Source organism: Sardina pilchardus, chromosome 6 (assembly GCF_963854185.1).
Source record: "Sardina pilchardus chromosome 6, fSarPil1.1, whole genome shotgun sequence".
Taxonomy (NCBI): domain Eukaryota; kingdom Metazoa; phylum Chordata; class Actinopteri; order Clupeiformes; family Clupeidae; genus Sardina; species Sardina pilchardus.
In genome coordinates, this window is record NC_084999.1 from 31,994,452 (window position 1) to 32,015,490 (window position 21,039).

General features: G+C 43.3%; 3 protein-coding genes across 5 annotated transcripts in view; 1 reads left to right on the top strand and 2 right to left on the bottom strand.

Moving 5' to 3' along the window:
- Positions 1-4,076: 4,076 nt before the first annotated feature.
- Positions 4,077-8,717, bottom strand: ube2s (ubiquitin-conjugating enzyme E2S). Its single transcript, XM_062539448.1, has 4 exons — positions 8,093-8,717; positions 6,439-6,586; positions 6,103-6,293; positions 4,077-5,896 (listed from the first exon to the last, which is right to left on the bottom strand). Exons 1-4 carry the CDS (start codon positions 8,093-8,095, stop codon positions 5,546-5,548), a joined length of 693 nt encoding a protein of 230 aa, XP_062395432.1. The 5' UTR covers positions 8,096-8,717; the 3' UTR covers positions 4,077-5,545.
- A 1,003-nt stretch (positions 8,718-9,720) lies between these two features.
- josd2 (Josephin domain containing 2) lies at positions 9,721-12,985 on the top strand. 2 transcript variants are annotated; one of them, XM_062539450.1, is made up of 5 exons: positions 9,721-9,903; positions 10,178-10,334; positions 10,548-10,673; positions 10,924-11,118; positions 12,201-12,985. In XM_062539450.1, the coding sequence occupies exons 2-5, from the start codon at positions 10,213-10,215 to the stop codon at positions 12,310-12,312; spliced, it is 555 nt and encodes a 184-aa protein (XP_062395434.1). In that variant the 5' UTR covers positions 9,721-9,903; positions 10,178-10,212; the 3' UTR covers positions 12,313-12,985. The 2 variants fall into 2 exon arrangements, with proteins under 2 accessions (XP_062395434.1, XP_062395433.1); XM_062539449.1 differs by having other exon boundaries at positions 9,721-10,334.
- A 109-nt stretch (positions 12,986-13,094) lies between these two features.
- Positions 13,095-21,039, bottom strand: part of ttyh1 (tweety family member 1) — a 17,088-nt gene continuing 9,143 nt past the window's right edge. Inside the window, exons 6-15 of one of the 2 annotated variants that reach the window (XM_062539452.1) lie at positions 20,895-20,990; positions 20,094-20,166; positions 18,045-18,120; positions 17,878-17,933; positions 17,482-17,574; positions 17,245-17,337; positions 16,963-17,102; positions 16,053-16,113; positions 14,569-14,647; positions 13,095-14,178 (exon numbers count right to left, since the gene is read on the bottom strand). In XM_062539452.1, coding sequence (XP_062395436.1) covers positions 14,609-14,647; positions 16,053-16,113; positions 16,963-17,102; positions 17,245-17,337; positions 17,482-17,574; positions 17,878-17,933; positions 18,045-18,120; positions 20,094-20,166; positions 20,895-20,990 — 727 coding nt within the window. In that variant the 3' untranslated portion in view covers positions 13,095-14,178; positions 14,569-14,608. The other variant, XM_062539451.1, reaches the window with a different exon arrangement.

The following is a 21,039-nucleotide window of genomic DNA, read 5'->3' on the forward strand; positions in this document are numbered from 1 at the left end:
CAACACAGAGAACACACATGTACCAAGCCAGTTAACATCAGTACAACACAACAGAGAGCGAACACACAACAATGTACCAAGACAAGTCTACTACCACAGTGCAATTAGTTGTGTGTTCTTCAACTGATCACACATCAAAACGTAGAGATGGTAAATAATGTTCTATGGTATACCTCAGTACAGTATATGTTCCACAGCATACAGAGAAATATATATATATATATATATATATATATATATATATATATAATAGTAAGTCTCCATTCTACCGTTTCAACAGTTACCAGCACAGGCATCCATTTCCCATCATCCTGACTACTCCAATAAGATAAGTAACAACAGCATCTAAAGCATTCATATCATACTGAAATGATAAAACAGAATAAGCCTAAACCAGGTTACACAATGACTATAGGCAACACTCAGTACGAGCAAAGTTAATAACCCGCCCTGTAAGCAGCACACAGTGAAGTGCTGTTAAAATGCCACCCGGCACTGCTGAGAGACAGAGCACAGACACCATGACACATCAGCAATACTAATACTGAACTGATACTGCTGGGGATGCATGGCATATGCACTAATGGACAACGCATGTACTGTAGTCTGTGCGCTGCATAATATGTGACAGTGGCATAAACCCACGCAACACTTAGGCAGATCTTTCTGGTTAGCCCATGACAAAACTACAGACATCGGAAGTCATGTGAGAGTGAACCGTCTACATTGACCATCCATTGTCCTTTCACATACTAAACGGCTGTACAGTTACATGTGAGAGCACATGGTGCACAGTAAGGTACAATTAACAGAATTAACCATTCATGTCGTAAAATGTGGCCAAATAAGAGGCTATTCATTTTTATTTCATTCAGCCACTCTCTTTTCTTGAGCTGCAATTGAGGTGGAGTGTCAGTGGCTCACATAACACATCAGTCCTGGATTCTTCTAGGTTATCTCTTCTTTTTTCCCCCTCTCTCTCTCTTCCTCTCTCTCCTTAGCGTGATTTGGTGCGTGGGTTGAAGCAGCTAACTCTCTTAGAATAGCACTGCTGCAGAGCTGACTGGTAGAGAAGGGGAAACGGAGATGGATGGAGACTTGGAGAAGAACTAGGATTGCTCTTTGTGTGCACATTAAGGCTGGACCATGCCACCCTCACCTAACCTAATACCTAAAACTCAACCAGTTCAGTCTACTTACACTCTCTCGGTCTACTACTCTGCCTTTTAGTACTATTCTAAAATAGGCCGGGGCCTACTAGTCATTGCATGAAAACGAATCAACTGTATTTTTTGTCCATAAACTTTTTTTTGCTGTATAACAAATATGATAAATTCATGAAAACCTACAAATTTGATCATATCTTCTAACATTCAGCTATAGCAGTATTACCAATTGGTGACACACATAGCTGTGACCAGTTTAGAGACATTTCATTCTGATCCTGGGGGAGCTTTTTCACTGAGGTGCCAGTTCCATGATTTCATCCTTGTAAGTGAAGCATAAATAAGGTATAGGGTTAGATATAGGGTTTGCCAAACTGAAGAGAGTTCTAGGACAAGGACAAATGAGAAACCTCATTTGTCTTTAATGCTGCATAGTGAGAGACAATGTCACAGACTCCAAAGTACCTGTTAGTCTGACCAGCCAAAGTGATGTAGCTATGCAGTTGTGCAAGGGTGTGAGAGGAGGGCAGTAGACCATATTATGTAGGGCAGAATGAATAAGGATGAAAGGAGAAAGTCTGAAGGGGAGGTGGAGAGAGGCTCATGGCGAGATGGGAAATGTGCACTTAAGGTGCATGCACAGAATTGTCTGCAACTGTTCCCATTGCCATTTTTAATGTCTGCAATATGGATGGCGTAGCATGATAGGAAAACCCATGGACATCAGTCAACAGAAATCACGACCATTAGTTAATAGAGCCACAGTGCCATCTTTTTAAAACACAAAGCCTAAGCTCTCCGGAGACACTTGTTAGCAGAATCAAAATGAAAGACCTCCAACATTCAAAACTAAAAATAGGTTGTATTGGCATATATTGTATTACTGTAATATGTCTTTAGAAATCAATAAATATCGAGAAATGAGCAATATTTCAGTAATCTACAGACAACCCAAAATGCTGTTTGGATAAACAAAGCAACTGCGTATGCACTTTGTATATGAGCTTTATAACCTATAGACTTTGATGTGGACTTCGTATGATTGCAGCCTATGCAAGATGAGCGCGTCTCAACATGTCACGCAGACAACTCACATCTGATTTGCATGTATCGTAATGTGTGAGTAGGTGTACAAATACAAATGTGTGTGCATTGAATGATTACCCGTTGTGCTGTGTGAAAAGAGTGTGTGTGTGCGCGCGCGTATGCCGCAATAACTGTATTCGGTCTGAGCTTTATTGCATTGATAAATTGACTTTTTACATTGCTCAGCCTATGTGATGATAACCACTATAGGCTACCCACCGCCTTAGAGTGACACATTTCATACGCGTAATTGGAAAATATTCTATATACTGTAATGGCTGATCACAAAAAAAGTGCAGTTGACTAAACCAGACAATAGTTTCACTGTGAAAGGATCAAATGTTAATAAAGGGGAAATGACAATGTCTCTTACCTGCGTTCTTCTCCGTGTATCCTACAGAACTGACACGCTGGAGACTCCTGCGTGAGCAATCATTCTCAAAATCATAGGTCGTCAAGGAATTATGACGGCTAATGACTTGTCTTGGGAAGAATAACTGTTGCGACACTCTTCATTCCACTTTTACTCAAAAAAAGTCACTTTATGATGCATTTTCAGCGAGATCATGAAGGTTGCTTTTTTTTATTCACTAACAATGTATGTAGCCAGTCCACTTACATATTTTGCGCCTTGCCACGCCACAAATTGATTAGTTGTATTAGGATAAGACTACGCTGTATTTGTAATGACCATTCAGAAACATTTGTAGCCTATCACCGCCTACCGTTGCTGTTGCTCCAGGTGAAGAAAATTACATAGCCTAGTTGTCTACTTCGCCATTCCAAACTGTCTGTTAAAAGATCAATAAATGATCTATATCGGAGTAAACACATGCGTCACCAAGACCGCCGATGCAAAAGCGTTTTGTTCAGTTTCAGTCAACATGATTCTCAAGATGTGTCCTAATGCTGTCGTCTGACGTCGCTCGTGAATGCGTTCCGAGGGAGAGGTGTCCAGACCTTATTGATAAGCACCGGTGGAATGAAAATATTTCCACTTAGGTCCGCCAAGCCCAAATAGTTCAAGAAGCCGTCTGTCTTACCCAAACCGGTGCAAATCAGTCTGGCACGATGATTTCGTCCGTTTCAAATGTTTCGTGTCTCATGCGACTTCCCAGTCTTTGCGCGCATACAGGCGGTATGAAAGGGGAAAACGTACCACTGGTTGCCACAGCAACGATGTCAGCCTGTTGGTGGCACTTCTGTGATGAAAGGAAAAAATAATGGTTATATAGGCTACCAACCTAAAGCAATTGTATAGGCCTAATAATGAATGTGGTTAGGCCTGTTGCCATTATGTTTTCACGATAATAAAAACTGTAATAATGGATGCACAAGAATTCTTGCATATTTTCTCATGTAGAAGACCCCTGCACAAGATTCTAAAACGAGAACATACCAGAAAATTACATATAAAATGTAGGCTCTGTGGAGGGCATCCCCAGATGTATTTGGGAGGGAGTGATCAATTGCACCCTTCAATGGGGCCATATCTGAAGGGCCTCAATCCTTACCCTAAGGTTCATGTGACAGGCAACCTCCCACAAGCTTTTCAGCTTACTCCCCAGGTTGCTGTCAACTACATGCGCCACACAGGATAATTAGACACTGCTCAGGAAGCTATTCCCATACAGGTGGGTGGGCAGCTAATGCAGACACAGGGGTAGCCTACTGAGAAACCCGTTCATCCGTCACAAACACCTTAAATTACAGGCTGTGTATGCACCTCGCCAGTGCCACTGACGCACACGGCCAAACGAGAAGGTAGCCCAGTTTCAAGAACAGACTCTGGTTCATGTGAAATGATGAAACACACACAAAATGTTTCGATACTTTTATGTTTTATTATTAATTTAAATAACTTACGGACACAAAAATACCCCGTCCAAGAAATTGCACGTAAGCTCTGGCTCCTCGGAGCAGGTTTTCAAAGTTCAAAGTCAAATGCGGAAGAGGGTGTTTCCTTGGGAAATGTAGGCCCATCATTTAGAATTTGTGAAAACCTGCCGAGAACGGAGCTGCGATGGTGCAAAGAGGATGGGGAGATGATTTGCTGATGAATGTTTCCCGAGAGACAGACACTTTATCCAGGTATGACCAAGGGGATAGAGATGAGAACAGGACATTCCATACAAAAAGGAGGGATATAAAAAACGGTCTTATCTGATAAAGTACAAATTCTTTGACAACAGACCACCACAGGTGGGCTCCGTGGGTTTAAAAATGGCCTGGTGCTGGTCACAGAGAGCATGACTCAAAATAGGGGATACCGCTGACCCCCATTTGTTAAGAAAGGATACAAGAGTGTCTCAAGCTCCCCTAACAGCATGGTTAGTTCTACCTCTGTTCTTTGTCCCCCTGGTCTAAACTTGAGGAAGAAAAACAATTTCATAACTTTGAAAAAAAAAGAACAAATAACAAAATCACACAGATAACAAACATTGCTTTTAAAAAAAGAAAGAAAAAAAAGATGAACACAGTTTTTTTTAAGAATATACAGACCACATTTTAGTCCCCAAACTTCTACATCTTCCTAAGAAAAAAATCTCTCATCACACACACACAGAGAGGGACAAAGTACACATCCTAAAAATTCACACCACCTTTTGTTGATTAACAAAGGCCATTTCTTAGACAAGCCTTTGAGGCCAGTGCAATTGCATAATTCTGAAGCCAACCTCTGGGATGACACATCACAAAACCTGACAAATCTTGTTTATCGCCCCAGTCTCATGAGGCCTATAAACTCTTGTATCCTCTCTAACAACACGTCTGATTGGAAGGGAGAGCATTAATAAGCATTGATGAGACCATATCTAACACTCCAGGTAGATGTGACAAGAGGCTAACTGGGCAGTACACCATACAATCCTGCCTCATTGATGAAAACAGAGTGGTAACCTCCTAAAAACAGTGCCCTTTCCAATCTCACCTCTTCCGTAGAATCAAGGCTAAAAACACAGCAACAGTGAGAGTAAATAACAGACAAGCGAAAAAGAAACTTCAGAAACGTAAGCGTCAATGTTAAACACTGCATCTCACACGAGGTTTTAATATGATGTGCAGTGAGAAAGAGGCAAGAGAATTGGTGACCTCACTTGAAGACCAACAGGATCCTGAGAGTAGCAGCAAAGACAGAGAATGACGTGGGGTCAAAAACCCACAAGTTAATGAACTTGGTTAAGGACATGAATATTTGAGGGGGATAGAAAGATGCCAGAAGAGGGGGGTAAAGGTGGTCTGTTACACTTCAATATTTATGTACACACACTCAAACAAGCAAGACCTTAGCACTAGAGTCGCCTCAAAGCACGTTTTTTATCTGTTTTCTTTTTCACAACTACGTTACTATTGCTACTACTGCTGCCACCACTGGTAGTACCATTGACCCCGGGAACATTGGACGCTGGTGCAGCTGCTCCGACTGTGCGCTTGTTTGGGTCACCTGCGTGTTTCTTGGGCTGAGGACCATCAGCAGGCTCCTGAGGGTTCCCCGACGTCCCTCCTGGTCCTCCCATTGCATGAATTTCAGTCAAGAGGCGGGCACGGGAAGCATACTCGGCATAGTCCTCTAAAAGCAGTCGCCCCGCCTCTTCGTTCAACGCCGACTCTGGATTTGGGTGGATCAGGAGGCACTTAATGGTCTGAAGAGAAAAAAGGGGAAAGAGAATTTTTTTTTTTAATTATAATATGCAGAGGAATAACCACTTTCAACAAAGATTTCTGAACTCGGATCATAAGTAAACTTGCCAACAGATCACAGAAACGAGAAAATTGGCATGATGGTTTGAATGTAAGAGTGCATATAAAAACAGGCATGAGAGGCTGACATGAAGTGTGTGAACCTTACAAGCAATACATGTCTGAGGCCCAGCTCTGCCTTCCAGTCCCTCTTCAGCACGTTGACACAGATCTCTCCCTTGTGGCCGACATTTGGATGAAAGATCTTGGTCAGAAAATAACCCTTGGGGGGTGCAGCTGGAAAATCCTTCCCCAGGACTAAGCGCATTCTGAACACACCTCCAGCAAATGGAGTTCCCTCTGTACAAGAAGAAGACAAACACTTACAAAAGATTGTACATACGCCAATAAAAACTGCATAGTATAATTTGACTTTTCTGGTATTCGGACACGGGGCCAATCAACCCTGCCAATTAGTTGACTTTTCCAATAAGTATTACTTTACCTGGACCCTCTATGGCAGTATGTAACTCTGTGATATCCTCCTCACTGGGATAAATCTTGATGCCTTCAGGGGGGTCTGCTGCCAGCGCGGACACCTCTTTGTATACCAGTCTCAAGACTTGAGGGGGCAAATTCTCCACATTTGAATTCTGTCCGAACAAAACACATTGTTTACATTAGCGTGCGTGTGTGTGTGTGTGTGTGTGTGTGTGTGTGTGAGAGAGAGAGAGAGAGAGAGTTTTGATTTTACAGCTCACTCCAAATGCGGATTTCTCATCAGAAAATCTTCAATTTTGCTTTGTCATTGCATGAGTGCAATGTACTGAAAAGCTAAGCCTTCTGGATTGCTTTTCTTAGTAATTCTCTACCCCAAAGCCAAATGTAGGTGAGGGTCTATGAGAAATACTTCAGTTAAAATACAAAATGCAGGGTGCCCACTCCAAGTCATATATATAATTCTATAGCTTTTCCCTGAAGGCAAACCTGATTTTCCATGACCTGCTATAGAACGAGTCGTACAATATACTGATTAAAGATTTCAGAGCAAATGCGTAGCATTCAAGAATCTGACTTTTTTTTTTAAAGTGGGAGATGGACATTGAATAAGCAAAGTTGGGCTATCCACAGTCACTCAAGCAAGCAGTAAAGCTAATCATTTCTGTGAGGACATATTTGCATTAATGTATTTTGACAAGTCAATTTTAAACTGCTACAACAAAATTCCACTACTTAGCCCCACAAATGATAAATTCCATGACTTATGTCTGGGATCCAGAAATGTAACCCGTGAGCCGTGGGAACAGTTACAGGTATTTCATTACCGAGCCATTACAAAAATACTATGGATTGACTTGTCCTTCATGAAATATGACAGGTTAATTATTTGAAGATTAGCCATTCCATATCTTTACAATTGACTCATTAATTTGCAGTGGAACATGAACGTTCGTCTACTTTGAGCAAAGGTTCAGAGAACTGTATCAGACGGACAGTATCCATCGAATCCCATCCCATTACAGTCTATGATTGAAGTCCATTAGCACAGAATCATTCAGTATTACAATGAATAGTACATTAGCCTATGCGATGATAACCAGATAGGCATTTAGTCGTTTAAGAAGGGGGAGATGGGGGAAATGTATTGTTATATTCTTGTAATGTATGTTTATATTAAGTTAGCGAGGCTGATAACGGTTACATGATTTCCGGCCAGCTAGAAATCTGGCTAAGTGAGCTTAGCTAATGCTACCGTTACCTTTAGCAGCTCAAAGAGAAAACCTCAGTTTGTGTTACTCAAACACGACTTGATGGTTAACGTTATCTAACGTTGCCGATATTAAGAATGCTACGCATGTGCACAAATATTAACCATAACTGTTTCAAAAGACCAAAACTTCAAAGCTAACTTATTTAGCCGTACAAGAAACCGACTAGCCAACGAACCGAGCAACTTCGCCTTCATAGCCAGCTAACATTAACCCAGATATGCTGTGACAGTGCATGCTACTCGTTAGCATGTAAGAGTTGGGAGGACTTTGTTGGCTAATTTAGCTAACCATCACCAGCTATGTAGAAAACGTTAACGGTTACCGACAACTAAAGCTTGTCAACACAGATAACATTATTGTTGTCAAAATTCAAAAGTATTTACTCACCATGGCTTGTCTTTGTTACGTTGAGTATCTGACAGAAGGACGATTTGACAGCAGATTCTTGATCTGGATTTTCGTTAACGTCACTCAGGCTAGCTGCCACTGTCAACAGTAGATTGCTAGCTAGCCAGTGTTAAGAGAACCTACTAGATTATCTTGTTAGCTAGCTAGCGTCCTCTTGTAGATACGTTCTGGATATAGCTTCACCAATAGTTCAAGTTTCGGTGCTCCGGACTGCTTAACTAGTTAACGTAAAATAAATGATGATGACAGCACACTAACGTTATGCTAGTAATTCCAATCGTTTTACGTTGAATAAGGCAGCAATAACGTTTGCTAAAGTATCGCTACCTTGCTATAGAAATCTGCTAGTCCCCTTAGCAGCTGTGCTTTCTCCAAGTATAACTAGAGTAGACTGTCTACATTCGACTTAACATAAAATAAAATATTTCACTTAGTGCGTAGAAGTAAGCAAAACGGTAAAATCATTCACTTTAGCTACTTTGGCCAATTAAGATGTAAGTTGTTAAGGTAGCCAGCCGTCCTGTGGCTATAGCTCTTAGCTAGCAGCTAAGCTATCTATCTTTGACACAGGAACAAAAATACATTTATCGAAATGAAAATTGTAATTTTAGCCAATGGACATGCAGGCCATCACGTCACAGATTTCATCTGACCAATGGGGCCCCGAGAGATAGATTTCGTCACAACCTTTTCCAGCTTCACCAACCAGCCAAATTTGAGAATGGGGTGGATGGCGTTAAACCATAGGTCCATTTAAAAAACTCACACCTTCCCAAATAAATCGGCAACCAATGAAGCGACAGGCGATGAACAAGTTTTTTTTATTGCTATAATTTAGTTAACATGCTCTTTGCCTATATCAATAAGACTATATTTGATTTGCCTTCATTCATTTGGTTTAATTTGACCTTTTATTTGTCCAGAAGAGCATGGAATATTATAGGCTACTAAAATCAAGATTACAATGTACCACTTGAGCACGTGAAATACAAAAAAGAACTCGTTTTGTCAAGATCCATGCCAGTCAGTCAACCATATCAGTTAACATTACATCTCGAAATGACAATCGAAGTCGAATATCTCTAAACGAATTACTCTAATGACCATATATATAATAAAGCTTTATTATGCTTACGACTTTCACTGCTCACTGAATTCACTGCTCCAATCATTTCTATATATTGGCACTAGAGAGCGTCAGAACACTTCTCTGTGCCACACAGGTTGTTGCATTCTATATAACCTATTTTAAATCCCCACGATCCAGAGAGAGAGAGAGGGAGCATACTTCCACATTCTTTACTCAAAAAAACGACGCCCGACTATGTCTGCACCATTTTTCTATAATTACTCAGTGGCTACATTTTAGGTTCGATTTGCCATAATACCGGGGGGGGGGGGGGGGGGGGGGGGGGGGAGAAAGGAAACACATATGAATAGTCAACATCGTAGTTCACCGCACTGATTTGTGATTGGTGTAGGTTATAAACATTCTTTTTTGACTGGCTGTAAATGACAACGAAGATCATATGCAAACAGATGCAACCATGTAGCTTTTTCGGGGCGTCACCGACGCGCAACAACAACAAGGCGACTTCCGGTTGTTGGTTTTCACGAGATGTACTCTGAGCATCACGCATAACAAGTTCGCGTGCATTAGATACTAGCGTTTGGTAAAGATACGTTTTAAAGAAGGGTGACGCTTTTTAAGTGGTTGATCCAACCGTGAAATCAGCATATTTGAATTTACCGCCTCAAGAGAAGAGGTTGCACTGCGGGCTGTCTGTAAGGTAGTAGAAGACTAGTCAGTTCCGAGATGCAGCAAGCTAGCTAGCAACACTGTCTTCTGAAGTAACGTTACCGGCCAATTTATACTCATTTCCAATCTTTATTTTAAAAAGTAGTATACGACAGTAAATAGCGACAACGCAAAACGTTTTTCTCGGAGTGTTTGGTAGCGTAAAATTACTTGGTTGGATTAGACATATCAACTATTTCAAATGTGTATGCTAGCTAGGTAGGTCAGTCAATTCAATAGGATATCAAATGCCGATATTTTTACAGAGTTCACGTGTAGACCGTCTTAATTGAGAGAGAGTATGAGCGAAGGGGAAGTTTTCCATGAGAAGCAGAGACTGGAGTTGTGTGCCATCCACGCTCTGAACAACGTGCTCCAAGAAAGAGTATTCACCAAGGAGACGGCAGACGACATCTGCAAGCGGTGAGGTCATTTGACAGATGATTTATGTAATTATATTCTGTCCAGAGTGGTTCTGCTACCAGCTGTGTTGGTTGTCTTCTTCAGAAACGGTCTAGTCTTTTATCTTCTTGCAGCAATTATCCTAATAAATGGGGCCTAATAAGTTCAATAATATTCTAAGTTTTTGCTCAATATTCTACACTTGCTCAATATTCCACCTTTGTTTTCATTCAGCCTAGCCCCCCAATGCGTTGTAAATCCGCACCGCTCCATGCTGGGTACAGGGAACTATGATGTTAATGTCATCATGGCAGCTCTGCAGAGTCGTGGCCTGGCAGCAGTGTGGTGGGACAAACGAAGGTAAGAGCTCTGAAATAAGACACTGAAAAACACCATGAAATGAAAAACACAATCGTTGGTGGAGTCTTTATTTTCTATGAAGCTCTGAACTGCACTGACAGTCTTGTGCACACATTTAATCGAGAATCACACATAAAACAGTAGCTTAATTCTATTCTGCCATCATCACACAGCCGGCTGCTTCTTTCAGCGCCATAGCTTTTTCATAATCTCCACTGCTAATGCTGTCATTTCTCTCGTCTCTCCTCAGGACTGTACAGAGCCTGCGTTTGGACAAAGTTCAGGGCTTCATTCTCAACGTTCCCTCACGAGTGTCATTAGGAATTGTATCCCTTCCTCTCAGGCGGAGACACTGGCTCGCTGTTCGACAGGTTGGGGGTAACTACTACAACTTGGACTCCAAGTTAAAGGGTCCCACATGTATTGGAGGGGAAGCCGAACTGCGGTGAGGAACTAAAAAGCATGATGAACAGATTTTGCCAGTGCATTTCGTTTAATTCTTCAGGAGTCTCCCATACCTGCAGTGCTGGGTGCCACTAATGCCTTGAAATGAGCATTTGAGTTGAAGTTATAGATATCATCTCAACCATATTTGCATTATATGAATGAGGTTGACATAACCATCATTTCATCAGATAGAAGTGAACACCTTCCTCCTGTTGAACATGTCTGTAGTCATGGTCAAAAATGTATTGAAGAGTAAGGACACAAGAGGGAGAAATATCCATTGAGCATACTTTATACCTTTTCATTAATTTTTTTTCCATCTAAAAGTCAGCACCACCACATAGAGACATAGGGGCATCAATATGGCCCCTCTCCTTATGTTATGTATAAAGAACAACAGGCTCAGTACCTACCAGTCATTAAAGGTTTGATTTAATTCACTCCTCTTGGCATGCGTAGTACTATTATGAATAGTCAGAGTGGAAGTGGCTGGAGGCCTTACATAGCATATTCTGATTGGTGAAATATTTACTGGTGATTTCTGTGTTGTGGCACACTGACCCTGGTGAGGATTGATGATTGCATCTGTTGTTTATCTAAGCTTTGGCAGTCATTGTGCTAGTCATTATGTTTGAGTTTGTCACATGGTGCCAGTGGACAATGGCTGTTTGTCAGGTCCTCCTCACTTTCTATTGCCAATCTATTACTGGCCTCAACCCTCTCGTGCTCCTCCGCTCTGGCACTCTCTTGTGTGGCACCACTCTCTGTTCTCCGTCACGTCCGTCCATTCCTCTGTCTAAAGGTGATGACCAACAGACCTGAAGTGGTCCCTTGATGGTGGCAGGCAGTCAAGTGTTCAGAAGACTAACTGCCAGTTTCACACTGCCCAGCCAGTAGTGGAAAAGAATGACATTTGTACACGTCAAACTCGAACAGCTCCATCCAACAAACAACACCGGCTGACGGTGCACACACTGACCCAACGCTCGATGCTGGAGTTTGTTGACGTTTGTTGTGGCTGTGTGTAAGTACCTTCACTTCCTCTCCTTTATCTCATTTTCATTTTTGTCCTCCCCACAGCACGTTCCTCAGCGAGCAGCTCTCTCAGGACGTCACAGAGATGCTCCTGGTGGTCCAGAGGGAGGTGGAGGAGGATGGATCATGGCTGAACGCAGATGACTCAAGAAAGTGATCTCTCCACATGGGATGCTCTTTCGCTAGACGATGAAACCAGATTGGAAGAAAGCTGACTGTACGGGAGGCCCCCCTCCATATAAGCACTGCAGGTGTTTTGCAGGAGATTTGATGGATCACGGACACATATACACATAACGATGTCCTCAAGGAGGACTGTTACCATGAAGGACTGATTTATTTGAATGATTACACTCTGAGTGGATATCACTTCAACAGTAGCATTACCTACTCTGTCTCTCGCTGTCTCTCTCTCTCTTTCATTCTCTCTCTCTCTCTTTCTTTCTCTCTCTCTCACACACTACAGTCTCAAATTTTCTCTCTTTCTCAGGTTGATAAGTACTTGATTCGAAGGTGTGAGAATCAATAGTTCTCCAATGTTCTTCTCTTTTAATGCATCTATGCACTGCACTGCTTCAGTAGACACGATGGAATTGGCTTGTCTTTCTCCATCTATGCACAGAAGTGTTTGACAACAGCTGACTGGCCAGCTGTCCGTATATTGTTATACGTCTGTCTTTTGTGGTGTCTGTCTGTCTGAACTATGCATTCTATACTGACCCAAGACTTCTCGAGAGATGTCTTTCAGGATTTCACCTTTTGGTCTCTGTCAGTGAAGCTCAGAGGAAATGAAAACAACTAATAAAGTGAACTGATGTTATTTATAAGAACCTAACATATCGGTACCTATTATTTATTTATGGAGTTTGCATGTGGATGTGAAGGGGCAGTAGCAGTGAAGGGTGCATGCCATAAGTCATTTGAATCACAACGGCGAGCCATGTTATAGTAGGTTTATTTTTTAACTTGTATTAGACTCTGTAGTGAAAAAGGATGCCATTCAAAAGGAGCATTAATACCATAGAAAGTCAATGTTGAGGAATAACATGAAGAAACATGGGGCTAGTTGGGAAGGGTGGGGGATCAATGCAATGTCCACCATACTATATATATATTTATATGCATATGTATAGATATATACACTCACAGAACATCCCACAGACCCCTGACACACGCAGACAACACTATTCAGTTAAATGTCCATATTATTATTGCTGCTTACTTTGTAACCACTGCGTCATTGTCAGTGGGAGAGGCTGTATTGCTCAGTGCCAGTTGGGTAATGTAGTCTTCCACTCAGCTATCAGAGAAGATGGTCACCATAGCCCTCACATGAATGTATCATAAGGAGGAAAAGTGCATCAATAACCAAACATCATTTACAGTGAATATATGTTATAGAGTATCAGAAAGGTATACAAGGTCATATAGAGTTGCCACCTATAAAAAAGTACAGTAAACAATAAAAAAAAGTCTCAATAACAAGTGAGGAACACTGCATAATCATACACTGAAATTGTGCCATCGTTGCTATGTGTCTGTGACTCTACATTACAACAATATAAAAAGCTCCAAAATAATGGTGATACATGTAAAAAATAGAGAACTACAGTAACGTCAATACCATTTGGGCTTTCAGCGCAACCATTCACAATGACACTAGACAGACCGGAGGGGTTTTGCAAAGGGGTTACTTTGAGTGAGGATTAACCTCTCGAGCATACTGGATGGCTTTTATCTGTCAATCGACCATTCAATCTGTTGCATTTAAGTGCTTCTTCTACTCAATGGTACTGACGTTACACTTTTGACTCCACGAGTTGCATTCACATTTCTTCTTTTTAATTAGTCTTTCATCTCAGTAAAGTGTCCATCCATATGAAAACTAAACATTTGCTATATATATAGATTTTTTAAAAATTCTATACATAAAAAATAATTAGCGTGAATACAGGTTCCTTGAATGGGCGGGGTTGGGGTTTGATTGACTACCCCCATAGCCGGTCAGCATGCTGGGAGAGTACTGTACTTTCACAAAGCCGTGGTGTGATTGGACAGAGGAGGCGTCAAATAGGTGAAAGATAGATCCATCAGAGAATGAGTGCATAATGAGAAAAGACAAAGAAAGAAAAAGAAAAGATGTCAATTATCAATTATCAGCCACCTAAAAAAGTAGGAAACCCTCCAGTAACGTGTGCACTACTTTCTGGGCTCAATTCATAGATGTGATGAGGTCAAACAAAAGTCTAGAGTCAAATTGAAGATAAATTAACCCCCACTAATGCTTACATGCAAGCCAAAGATAGTCATGTTGAGTGATTCACGCCAAACAACACCAAAAACGACAGTTAAAGTGCAAACACATGAGAATGGCACAGATCACAGATGAGATCACAAAGACAGAGGAACTCACAGAGGGGGGTGGGGACTGCCTGTCAATCAAGGGCAGGCTCTCATAGCCAGGGTTGCCATTGGAGGAAGCGTTTGGAGTCCTGTGTAGAGACAGAGAGAAAGGGACAGAGAGGACAGAGGGAGGAGAGGAGAGGAGGAGCCAGAGCAGGACAGGAAGAGGACGGACAAGAAAAAAAAAACGTGCGACAACCGCATCCAGGGACGCAGAGAGGACAGGACCAGAGGTAGGGCCAAGGATGGGCAGAGAGAGAAGGAGAGGAAGATAGTTAGAGAGGTACTCATTCATCTCCATAGCAGTACCATGAGCTGTTGGAATTACTGCAAAGGAAAGGTGACTGCAGAGGGAATGGGAGGTGGGGTGGTCCTCGTGTCTAGGGAAATGGGGGTGGACTGGTCTGTTTTGTGTGTGGTGGTGGTGCCTATATCCCCAAGCTCTCCCCGCGTCAACTAAGGGTGGACTGTGCCGTGAAAAAAAGCAGGAGGGAGCAGTGCACAGTAACACAGATGGGACTTGCTAAGAAACCTGCACTTAAGAGTCCAATGACCAATCGGATAAGGACGTAGTCTTCAGCGCACACAAATCAAAGTGGAAGAAAAAGAGCGAAAAAAGAAAGAGCAAGAAAGAACAAACAAACAAACAAACGAAAAAGGAGAAAAAGGAGAGAGTGCTGATAGCTGATAAAATGAAAGTTGGACACCATGGCTTGAATGGTGGATGAGGGGATGACAGAGGGCGTTTACCTACATACTGTGACATTTTGCTTCGTCTCTTCTCATATTCTTTCTGAGTGAGCGATCTACATCTGTCTTGGAATGAAGGACAGACTGATAGACAGACACACAGACAGACAGACTTCTCGGGTTGTGTCTGCTATATTCTCCCTAAAGTGCAGTCGCCATAGACCTGTCTGTTTGTCTGTCTGTGTGTGTGTTACACAAGGATTAATCTGTGTGTTTACATCAGGCTGACTACATGTTGTGTGTCACTATAAAATGTCTTCCCATGCTTGGGTGGGTGTGTGGGGAGGGTAAGACCTAGATGAATGCTATTGTGGGGCTTACTGCACCTACCTACAGTATGTGTATGCTTGTGCATTCATGCAAGTAGCACTACAGGGGTGGACCAATATGAGCCAGCTGGTGGTGCTGTGTATGTGTGGGTGATTTACTTGTCAGCTCTGTGCTTGCACCTCTGTGGTGTCAAATGATTGTCAGCACACTGCATTTAGTGAGGTTTATTTAGACGTGTGGCTGAACTGGAAGCAGTAGCCACAGTCAGTCTGTGAGTGTACAAAGCTGTCAAGCACAGCGTCTGGGCTCAGTTTTGGGTGGGGTCACTCTGTCTGTCTGTCTGTGTGTCTGTGTGTGTGTTACTCACGGGAGGGGTGGCGCGCTAGAAAAGGGGGGTGTCCAGCCGGCCCCCTGGTAACTATAGAAGGGGGGCAAGGCCCCTCGCTGAGAGCCCATGGCCGTCTGTCTACGTGCCTGATGAGAAGTGAAGGGGTCCTCGCTCTCACTGTCAGAGTCTTCGTAGTCTTCTGAGTCACTGCATCATTGAAGGAAAGATCAATTGAGAATGGAAAATGAAAAAGGCAATCAGGAAAACAAACAGGCTGATATGCAACAAGCCAAAAGGCCAGGCTGTGAAATGTCATTTTTATCTAGAAAATAGCTCTAAGCATGAATGCAGATAGGAGACACTGCTCTGCCCTGTTAATGAAATGAGCTGATATTGTCAGATTAAATAATCCGCTTTTTAATCCCTTTAATCTTTTCTCCTCTTTCAAATGATTCTCTGAAACACATTTGTAATCTACGCATTTGAGATGTGCATGTGTCTGATGGCGGCTGAATCAGGCTCGAAAGCTCCATGGAGAGCAAAGCCAGTGAAATTCAGCCCTTTGCTCTTTTCTCATATAGCTACAATCAAGAAAAGATGACAAGAAACACACACATCTTTGGAGGCCACAATGATTTGTAGTGAGCAATGTCAATTTCATAATTTACATTGACATAAATGAAAAGTGAGCTATGCACATTTGATATTTTATGTTAAACAATTAAACAATTAAATAATAAATCAGCTGCAGTGTATATACTGTAGGTAGTTGTCCTGCCATGTCTCTCTACAGTTGTCCATAGCTGTTCCATCAAATGCACTTTGGTTTAAAGACAGGCTAGTCCCACTAGAGTGCCACTCAAGACACAACTCCCTCTCTAAACTGCTTTGACAGGCAGATGAGCAAACACAACTTGCCAGACATAATTAGACTGGGGCTACAGTGCTCTAAGCAATGTGGATGCCATTAGGAAGGACCATAAACACCAACAACAACAACAACAACAACAACATCAGTATCAACAACAACAAGCTCAGCCACTGTGAAAGGCTCACCTGGCGAAGCTTCTCCAGGCCCCCGGGAGTGAGCACAGGATGGCAGTGAAGGCCAGGGCGGACAGGAACGAGTAGAGGGACAGATAGAGCAGGCCCTCCATCCCATCATAGCACAGACCCTTCAGAGAATCGATGTAGTCCTGGGAGAGGGAAGACAGCACAGAGCCAATGACTCGGAATTAATGAATGAATAATGTGAATAATCAAAAGCCGTGTGAGCAAGATTGTTGTTTTTGTTATCATTTTGCCATATAGGGGATATAAAAGCTGTGTTCCAGGTACCTTGTTGAGCCCCCGACAATTGAGTAATGCCACGAGCTGATGGAAGTTCCCCTCCGTTGAGTTCAGGATCTGCTGCACGTCCCTGAGCGATCTCTACAAAGACAGGAGATTCGCATTCAGCGGCCATTTTGGCCTGAGCGGCCACAGGCCCGTGTGGTCTCGTGACTATTTGTTTTGCTGGTGGCCACTTTGTGGTGTCAGAGCACTGCAGTTTGCCCCAGTTCCACAGCCACCTACCTCTGCCTTTGGGAACCGGGGGAGGGCGTCTCTCTCCAGCGTGGAGAGGTGGGAGTGGATGCTGGACAGCGCCCTCTGTGACTGAGTCAGCAGCTGAATCCAATTCAACACAGACAGCATCATGTCCCACAGACAATCACAATACAGCACACACATCCGACATACAAAATGGTGCCTTTGCGTGACATAAAAGGGAATGAAAACTTGGGGACACATTACTTGAACTCACTGAAACATATCTTACAGGATTTTTTTTTGTATTTTGCTGTTAGTCCCTACTACTGATCATTAAGAGTAGAAGTAAATGTTATTGTTTTACTGCACCATAAATGTCACCACCACCACCTCCATAATGTGCAGTGTGGCATTAGTGTGTGGCTGTAGATCTGCTACTACCTGCTGGAAAGGGCTGTTCATCCTCCTACTGCATGTGAGGTAATAATCCAATATATCTAAAAACAGTAGGTACCAGTTATGAGAAATAACATCTGTGTTCTGTACATTACATGTGTAGATTGCAACAGTGCAAATATGCATAATTTATGCAAAAGTCAATTCACAACCTGTGCTTGTTCCCGTGTTGAAGTTAGTGGAGTTCAGGACAAATGTGTTTGGATCCGTGCAAAAATCGCTCAGAGCCTGGGAGAGATAGAGAGAACGAGATGGATATAGAAATAGAGAGAGAGGGAGAGGTGAGAGGAGGGGAGGGAGAGAGGCACACGGAAAAAAAGAGAAAAGTCAGCAGTGCCACACTGACCAAGTGACACACTTACCTCCCCACATTCCCCTGCCTCCCCTGATCGCAGTCTGCTATCGATTTACTGAGTGTCACATATCTCTCGCTCTCTCTTTCTTTCTCCCCCTCTCTCTCTTTTCCCCTTCTATTGATTTTCCACGTTCTCTCTCACTCCATCTCTCTCACTTTTCCATCCCACCCTCCCTCTCGCGCTTCTGTTTTCTCTCTGCGTCTGTTCTGATCTCTGCCTGTCTGTCTCTCTCCCTCTCGCTCTGACTGACTAGCTCCCTAAGGTATCTGGGCAAATGTAATTAATCAGTCTTAATAAGTCTTTTAAAGGCAGCGCGTCGGCTCTGGAGAGCCTCTAGATAATGCAACAAGAGGGGATGGGGGGATGAAAGCGAAAGAGGGGAGAGGAAGCTAAAGAAAGGAGGCGAGCACATGAGAGGCCCTCTGATTGCGGGGTGATTGTTCTTGTTGACTAGCTGCAAACAGAGGGGCTCTGTGTTGCTGGCCACCCCATGCTTTCTCCCCCTGGTTCCCTCTGACACCAGCCTGGCCTCTTCCTCCCTCTCTCTCTCCCTCCATCTCTCTCTCCCTTCCTCTTCCTCTCCCCTCTCCCTCTCCCTTCCTCCCCCTCTCTCTCTCTCCATCTCCATCTCCATCTCCCTCTCCCTCTCCCTCTCCCTCTCCCCCTGTTGGGAGCACTTGCTCTGGGGAGCAGTGGCACTTCCCAGCCTCTCAGCTCCACACTGACTGATGTATGGCGACCGCCTCCTCCTCCTCCTTCTCCTCTCTCCACCTCCTCCTCCTCTCTCCTCCTCCTCCTCCTCCTCTCCTCCTCCTCCTCGTTTCTGCCTGATACAAATGTTCTCAAGATTCTGTCTTCGTCTCTCTCTCTCTCTCTCTCGGTTGCTCTCTCTCTCTTCTTCCTTTCAAAACCTCTTACATTCATCTTCTCTCATTCCTTCTCTCACTTTCAGCACACAGACACATACACACACACACGAACACACACACACACACACACACACACACGAAAACACACACACACACACACACACACACACACACACACACACACACACACACACACACACACACACACACACACACACACACACACACACACACACACACACACACACACTCCAAACACATACACACACAGGCAGGCACACACTCATTCAATCTTTAATCTCTGCCCCATTTTCCTTCCTTTTTGGGACTCTGCCATGACTGCAGTGTTCACTGGGAGGACAAGTCTTTCACAGTTAAACACAAAGCCACTAACACACACACACACACACATACACACACTCACACAGAGAGAGCGAGAGAGAAAGAGAGAGCGTGAAAGAAAGAAAGAAAGAAAGAAGGTGACGGAAAGACGAACAAAGGAAACGGGTGAGAAAATATAGAGGAAGGGACAAAGAGATAGTATGAGAGCAAGAGAGAGAGAGAGGAATGCACACACACACACACACACACACACATTTCTGCCTTGAGCATTTCTGCAGCAAGAACAAGCCTTTCACAGCTACACAAAAAGACAGACAGACAGACAGACAGACAGACAGACAGGCGCGCACGCACACACACACACACACACACACACACACACACACACACACACACACACACACACACACACACACACACACACACACACACACACACACACATTCTGGCTCAATGTGAGCAGGCTTTTTAATATGGCCAAAAACAGCGCAGCTATCTCCACTCCAACACACACAGGCCACAGACAGCACAAAGTGGCTATTCTGCTGTCTGCAGCCTCTCGCCATGCACCCCACTGCTCGCAGCTCCTTTGGCCCATTCTGTGTGGGCAGCCACTGAGGCCCGGGCCACTCACCACTACGGTGGCCGTCTCCAGGCCCAGCGAACCCCAGCTCAGGAAGAGAGCCAACCAGGCCAAGACCGTCATCCTGCAAGCACAGCACGCAGTGACATCCATCACTGTCTGTGTGTGTGCGCGCGAATGTGTCTGTTTGTGTGTGTGTGTGTGTGTGTGTGTGAGAGAGAGAGAGAGAGAGAGAGAGAGAGAGAGAGAGAGAGAGTGTGTGTGTGTGTCTGTCTGTCTGTTTGTGTGTACGTGCATGGATGCATCTGTGTGTGTGTGTGTTTGTGTGGGTGTAGCACAAACTTCAAACAATTACAATTTTACAGATTACCACAGACACATGACTGCACAGATGCATAGCCAACATAAACATCACAACTCTTTATCTCTGCGGGACGCTCTCTAGGCAGCCAGCAGTAAACAGCTTGGCTGACAAAAGCTTTCATTTTCCATTCTGCTGATATGAAGCGAGAGAAGATGCATTTGCCTTCAGCTGGGTGCTTCTATACACAATCTGAAAGCGACATTATTCCGTTTATTACATAGCATAAACCTCTATATATCCACTGTTACTCTGAAAGCAGCATCCTGTTCATTACAGAGTATGCACTGTTATTCTGATAGCAATATTATTCTTCTAATCACATAGCACCATAACCATACCTCTTAATTTCCACTTTTGGTCTGCAGGCAGTGCCACTCTGTTTATTATATAGACTATTACACTATTACACTTATACACTATCCTTTTGGCAACTATACTCTCTTCTGTGTGGATAACTGAGTCTGTGTCATCATTGAATGTGTACTTACAATATAAGGAGCCACCGTGCCTGTTTAGCCAACCCCAGCAGGATGAACAGACACACAACCAAATCCAGCAGGAGCAGTAAGACATACGAGAGCCACCTGACAATAAAAAGAGCAAGTCAGTGCAGGTTAGTCACACACCGCATTC